The sequence below is a fragment of the Oreochromis niloticus genome, linkage group LG4 (assembly GCF_001858045.2).
Source record: "Oreochromis niloticus isolate F11D_XX linkage group LG4, O_niloticus_UMD_NMBU, whole genome shotgun sequence".
Classification (NCBI taxonomy): domain Eukaryota; kingdom Metazoa; phylum Chordata; class Actinopteri; order Cichliformes; family Cichlidae; genus Oreochromis; species Oreochromis niloticus.
The window spans coordinates 21463020-21469773 of NC_031969.2; the positions used below are offsets into that span (position 1 = coordinate 21463020).

General features: G+C 38.2%; 2 protein-coding genes across 3 annotated transcripts in view; both read left to right on the forward strand.

Moving 5' to 3' along the window:
- The first annotated feature begins 2042 nt into the window (after positions 1-2042).
- Positions 2043-5152, forward strand: LOC100710863 (proton channel OTOP2). Its single transcript, XM_019357889.2, has 6 exons — positions 2043-2642; positions 2734-2870; positions 2965-3023; positions 3555-3697; positions 3785-4626; positions 4719-5152. Exons 1-6 carry the CDS (start codon positions 2207-2209, stop codon positions 4887-4889), a joined length of 1788 nt encoding a protein of 595 aa, XP_019213434.1. The 5' UTR covers positions 2043-2206; the 3' UTR covers positions 4890-5152.
- Positions 5153-6032: 880 nt separating this feature from the next.
- zgc:112148 (Golgi apparatus membrane protein TVP23 homolog B) overlaps positions 6033-6754 on the forward strand; it is a 4541-nt gene continuing 3819 nt past the window's right edge. Inside the window, exons 1-3 of one of the 2 annotated variants that reach the window (XM_005454943.4) lie at positions 6033-6180; positions 6330-6397; positions 6556-6622. In XM_005454943.4, the coding sequence (XP_005455000.1) occupies positions 6169-6180; positions 6330-6397; positions 6556-6622 (147 nt within the window). In that variant the 5' untranslated portion in view covers positions 6033-6168. Of the gene's footprint in view, positions 6181-6329; positions 6398-6477; positions 6623-6754 lie in introns of both variants that reach the window. The other variant, XM_003450085.5, reaches the window with a different exon arrangement.

Genomic DNA, 6754 nt, shown 5'->3' on the forward strand with positions numbered 1-6754 from the left:
AATTATTTCATTAGGACAAAGGAGTGTTTCAAGAAAGAAGCACCTCAAATCTCAGCCCCACCCGAATGAAAAGGGCAATGCTGCCTCATACGTTTGTAAGTTCTCAGTCACGCTACTCAGTTGAAACTTCGGTGAGAACACAGCTCTCAATCATGTGCGACATCTGCCACAATTGAGACGATAAAATAGACAGGTAGATCACTTTATATCATGGGTAAATTTTGTAGCTGTTCATCATTTTGCACACACATTCTCATAAATCCTTACCAACCCTTTGCCACAATCGCCTGATAAGACAACTGATAATGCAGACCATAAAATTAGTGTCATGCCATCCTTATCCGGAAGAGATCCTTAAAAGTTGCTTCCTTTAGCAGGTCCAGGAAACCATCCCAGCAGCTTTGTGCTAGCCGTCAGTCATGGTGTGGAGATAAAGTGGCAGTCTGAATGTGTCGAAGCACACAGTGACATAGAGTAGATATCAGTACTTCTGATGGTCGAGGTGGTCTGAAACCTAGATGACCTCTTTGGGGCTCTAAGAAGAAGAAAAAATCCAACCTGAAACAGAAACATTTTCTGATGTTTTTATTTTTTTATTTTTTTTAATTTTTTTTTACACGACATTCTAACAGGTTAGGAAACAAAGACAACACATATGCTTCACTCTGCTAAATGTGCCATTTTGGATCTTTAAAAGAAATATCAATATAAAAAACAACAAATCTTTATTCAATGTAATCAACTTCATTCAAGTTGGAAAAAAACCAGAGACACGAGAGGCCTCATTATGACGTGGACACAGAAGAAAAATTAAGAATTACTCCGCTGTCACTGTCCTTTTGAATCAACTATTGTTCTCACTTTAAATCTCCAGTTAGAAAAATGCAGGGCACACAAAGAATGATTTCATTAATACAAAGGAGTGCTGCAAAAAAGTACATCAAATCTCAGCCCCACCTCACTGCAAAGCATAAAACTGCAGCATAAGTATGCACGCTCTCAGTCAGACTACTCAGACTACTTGGAACTTCCAAGGACAGTGATCTCCATCAGATTATCCATATACCACACCTGGTGCAATTTAGATGAGAAAATAGACAGGTAGATCGCTTTACTTATTTAAAAGGATTAAGAAATGGAAACAACTTAAAGCACTGAATTAAAAAAAGATATTCACTTAATACAACCTGCACCCATTTAGACATCAATGGATTATTGCTGCCTACAGTCAGTTCAAATAAATGTAAAACAATAGGATCACAGAAAAAAAAGAGGTAACATAAAACCTCGAAAGCATTGAAGAAAGCAAAAATTTGTTTCATAACATAGCATGCCATTTGGTTTTTTTCTACTCTGTTTGTTGTGGGCATGCTAGCAAAAGTTCCATGACACCCATAGCGTACCTTGTATAACAATAAAATGTACTGTATAATATCAAAACACAGCTGTTTATCAAAAAATAAACCAGTTTCTTTTTTTTAGTTTCTTTGGAATTTGTGAGAAAACAAGTCTTTTTCTTGGAAACATCCTTTGAACTTTACAGAAACATTAAGTGCAAAACACACTGTGTTTGGAGTGCTTTTTGCTCGTAGCAGATTTATTGATATTTATGACTCTTTGTAGCTCATACTACTGTGTTTTCTTGGGCATATAAATGCAGTGACTGTCTAGACTGCTCATAGGATCTTGTTGAGACAGGTAGGCTTACAGGTATCCAGTAACTTTTCACCATTTTTAGCTCATGTCCTGATTTTCGTAAAATCAGGACAGGAGCTTGATTTTTTTCCTCTGATAAGAGCTATTTTTAATAATATTATACAATTCTTTCACCTGCTCTGTTGTAATTCTTTATTTAGATGGCATGGAATGGTGTTGGTGAATTCAAGAAAAAAGCACAGTTGATCTAGTTATAATTTAACTGCAAGAGATATTTTTTCTGATTTTGAACACATTACACATTATTGTACACACTATGTGTAGAGCCAGAAGTGTGGAAATAGAATTTTGTTTGTTGATTTAAAATTTTCTGTTTTGTTTTAGATAAAAAAAGACCAAATTGTGCCGATTTAGCATTCGTGGAAAAGTTTCTTTTGCGCAGGATCACTCTACTAATAGCAACCAAGACTGGGTGTGGCTGTTAAACCTGTCTTGTCTTATATAGAAACAAATCCAGCAGAGAACTCACCTGTGAGCAGAGAGAGTAGCCATGTCTATCAGCTCTTGCTACGAGTGTAACTGTTTGACCATGGGAAATCAATGTGAACCCTGCAGAATGATGGCCCAGGACAAGGAAACAGAGGAGTTCCACCAGTCAAACGACATAAATTCACCTGGTCAGGAGGGAAGCAAGGATGAACCCGAACTGAAGATCTTTTCTGCAGAAGTTGGGAAGGAAAAAAGCCAAAGTTGGGGATGGATGGGATCTTGGATCATATGTGTAAACATTTTGATCCTGGGCAGTGTCTTGGTCACCGGGAGTACTCATGAAGAAATAAATATCAAAGCCTATCACCTGCAGATTTTCCTCATCATCATCCTCCTGCTTACCTCCATGTGGATGATTTCTTACAGCATCTACACAGCCAGGAATAAAAATGCTGTCAATTACAAGGATGCCCACGCTGGGCCAACATGGCTCAGAGGTGAGTAAATGTATAGTTCAGTTTAAGTATTATTGGGTAGTTTTATGATTTTTCATCCGTTCTACATCTTCTTTCTTTTTTGCTCCTCCAGGAGGACTTGTGCTGTTTGGAGTCCTCAGCATTATCATGGATATTTTCAAGATTGCCAGCTATGTGGGATACCTCCACTGTGATTCTGCAGTTAAAGTTGCATTTCCCGTGGTGCAAATTGTTTTCATATTTGTGCAGGTAGAAATGAATAATAAAATGCTCCTTACTACATCTAATCTGGTCTTGATGGTTGCAAAATAATTATTGTAATAACTGTAAAATCAATTTGTAGACATACTTCTTGTGGGTCCATTCCAAAGACTGCGTGCAGCTACAAAAGAACATTTCTTGGTAGGTAATTAAGATATTTCCTACTCCTTTCTTCATCATTGTACTTCCGGGTGGTATCTATTTCGATACAGGGAAAGTAACCTAGTTACTGTAAAATCTGTTGCCCAAGAAGCTGTGAAAAATATCAGAGTAACTTTATACTGGAAATGCTGCAGCCACCAATTCACTGGCTGTGATTCCCAGACCTTCTGAAGGTCCCTTTTTAAAAGGAGGCTATAACCAGTAGTTACCATCTGTATTAAAAGGTGTAGAAAAAGTTAATGTGAATTGTTTTAGTTAAAAAATGATTAAAAAAACCCTCAAAGAAAGTTTGTTTCCTATAACATTGAAGTAAGAGAACCAGTTTATATTTAAGATTTAGATTTGAAAATCTTTCCTTTAAAAAGAATTTCCATGCTGATTAATCAGGATTTAGCTTTAAACTATAACAATAACCTGAAACATTACACTCATAGGTATTATCTGTTATGTTTTATGTTAGCCTATCTAATCCTTGTTTTATTTTACCTTCCTTTTATCCCTCAATATTAGCTGTGGGCTGATGCTCACCCTCTCCACAAATCTGGTTCTGTGGATGACTGCAGTTGCTGAGGAGTCTGTTCACCAAACGTTAGTTCCCACCGATCTGAGCAATATCACTAAACTTGATGGGCGAAGCTTTTACATCAGTAGAGGTAATTAAAGCAGTTTTTAAAAAATTGTACTAGATAAAAAAGTTGGTATGAAACCACAACATGATTCTTTTCTTTCATGTTTTACAGCAAGTTATGGAGACCATGAGTGTAAGTGCAGCCACTCTTCATGTAGCATCTTCAAGGATGCCTACTACTACTTGTACCCTTTCAATATCGAGTACAGCCTCTTTGCCTCTGCTATGGCCTACGTCATGTGGAAAAACGTGGGTCGATTAGTAGGTGAACATGGGCACGCCAAAATCAAATTCCATCTTAAAGGCATATATATCGGCCCTACTTTTGGAATCCTGTTAGTGATCGCAGGGCTGGCGACCTTCATTGCATATGAGATAGAAATGAAAAATGAAGATGCAAATACCAGAGAAAAAGCATTGATGATGCACTTTGTCATGAATATAGTCATAGTGAGCCTCATGTCTATTGTGACTGTGATTGGCATGACGATTTACAGGGTTGATTACCGCGAACACGTGTCAGAAAAAAGTCCCACACGCAACCTGGATGTGGGGTTGCTGGTCGGAGTCTCACTGGGACAGTTCGTCATTAGCTATTTCAGTATCATAGCCATGATTGCAACAGGAGTCAAAGGCCCCCTGAATGGGCTCAATCTGTCCTTTGCCATAATTATGGTGATCCAGCTTGGCCTGCAGAACTTTTTCATCATTGAAGGTCTGCATCGGGAGCCTTTTCATGAAGTGAAGGAACCATCTGTGATTGTAAATCCTTATGTGGTGGAGCCCAGCAATGACATGAACAACCACGAAGTCTCAAACACGAACACAAAGACAAGCCCTGATATGCCAGAAGATAACCTGCATGGCAACAAGATACAGTACAAATACAAACTGTTGTGGAAGCGACGAGTGTTGAAGGAGGTCTGCATGTTTTTGCTGATGGGAAACATCATTGTGAGTACCTCGTCTCTCGCTGCCTTAAATATGGTTTTTAAAAATTCACTAAATATTAAGGCTCTCTTATTTTTTTATTTTTTTTTTCACAGCTGTGGATCATGCCTGCATTCGGTGCTCGTCCTCAGTTTGACCACACCACTGAAACTGAATTCTACAAATTCAACGTATGGGCTCCTGTTGTAAACGTGGGACTTCCTTTTGGCATCTTTTACCGAATGCATTCGGTTGCCAACCTTTTTGAGGTGTTTCTGATATCATAACATGGGAGGGTGCAACTCGTACAGCTGACTGGGTGGACACTTAAACCATATATAACCTGTGGTTTGTTCCAATGATTTTTCTTTACAAATTTCGATCAAAACTAACTAATGAATGCAGCCACTAAGATGTATCTGATTATTTTTTATATGAAAATGCACATGTATTTATAATGTTTTCATAACTGTTTTTGTTTCTGACCTTGTATGAATTGATTTACACTTCAGGCATGTATGCACAAAATAAACACATGCACAAAAAGAAACAAGCAAAAAAAGAGTTGTTGTTGTTGTTGTTATTATTATTATTATTAATTCAAGTTTACAATTTAAAAGTCAAAGTTATTATTATTATTTCAGTTTCTCATTTATTTCCCCCCTTTATTTATTGTAAACTAAATAGTATTGGCTTTTTAATTTAACATTAAATGTATTTTTTCTGATTGTGGTTTGGTTATCCTTGTCAGGGTTGCGGGGGGGCGCTGGAGGCGGGCGCTGGAGCCTATCCCAGCTGTCATAACCATAACCATAAGCAGCCAACACTGTAGTGGTGTATTATTTTAGATTGAAATCGCCATTGAAAGCAGTGCAGACCTTACAATAAACACGACATGAGTTCCCACTAGTCAGATCTGCTTTGCCCACGCAGTCTTTTCCTGTATAGCTTAAGAAAAAAACACAAAAGAATGAAAAACATGGTAATCATCCCCCAAACACCACACATACAAACGAAAAGAATCGGTCAGAAATGTTCACATTTCTAACTTCACTAGCGATTTAAATTGTGCTTTAAATACAGAACGTTTTATGTCGAATCACTGGCTGCATTAGTTTTGGGGGTTTTACGCCGTTCTGTTTCAAGACTATAGATAGATTATAGATGCCATAATAATTGAATAAATACATCCCAGCGTTACCTTTCTACTGGCCCACTGACTGTAAGGCAGTTCTGATGACTCACCTGCTCTGACACGCGCCTGCGTTGTAGTGTAATGACCAATTAGCTTTCGCCTCTCGACTTCCTTGCCCTTACTGCCCTTTTTAAAAATTACAAAACAAATAAGTTAAAACGCAACAAAGAAAACGCTTTCCCAGAGCCCGTACAGCAGGTAGGCTACTTATTAATACAGCAAGCTTAAAACACAAACGGATAATCTACATATTTGGGAGTGGTGTGCTTACCTTTGGGTCTGGCAAATTCAAAGTCACACCTTCGTGGGGGCCTTAGCACACGGGTTTGTTTACTACACGTCACCAGGAAGTAGAGCTTTCTGGTGCCAAAATGCAGAGACAGGTGATCGAGCTTAAATTTGAGTTGTATCAGTATTTAGAAGCGATTATTTTTTGAAATAGGCGTTTTAGACTGTTTAATATTGATCAAATAAGAGTAAAGCGCCGTAGCAGGTACTTTTCTCGGTGTGTTTAACTTTCTTCTGGTTTCAGGACACTCAGGATGCCCCTCTTTTTGGAGAAGAGGATGAGAATAACCAGACAAAAAGGTCCAAAATGAGGTAAGATGTTGCACTTAATGTGTTTATAGCCCAAACCCCCCGTAACCACGAAGACTAAATTTTCCATTTGGGGGTTTCAGACATCCTCTGGTGTCTTTTTTCCATCTCTTCTTCCGAACAAGTGCCATCTTGGTTTATCTCTTCTGTGACATTCTCAGCGGTCGCTTTGTTGTCTGCATGGTCACCATCATACTTCTGCTATCATGTGACTTCTGGACTGTCAAGGTGGGTGACGTTTCACCACAGGGCTAAATGCAGTTATATAAGTAGCTGTCACGCATAATCTTTTATAAGGGTTTAGTACCACTGCATTGAGATTTTTTTATTTTTTTACTTTATCATTTATTAGAAAAAAAT

What these genes read in the sequence shown, in the direction of transcription:
- LOC100710863 (XM_019357889.2), top strand. Translation starts at nt 2,207, where the DNA reads ATGTCTATCAGCTCTTGCTACGAGTGTAACTGTTTGACCATGGGAAAT. An exon ending in TGGGCCAACATGGCTCAGAG is followed by an intron (nt 2,643 to 2,733) that starts GTGAGTAAATGT and finishes TTGCTCCTCCAG; the next exon opens with GAGGACTTGTGCTGTTTGGA. An exon ending in AAGCTTTTACATCAGTAGAG is followed by an intron (nt 3,698 to 3,784) that starts GTAATTAAAGCA and finishes CATGTTTTACAG; the next exon opens with CAAGTTATGGAGACCATGAG.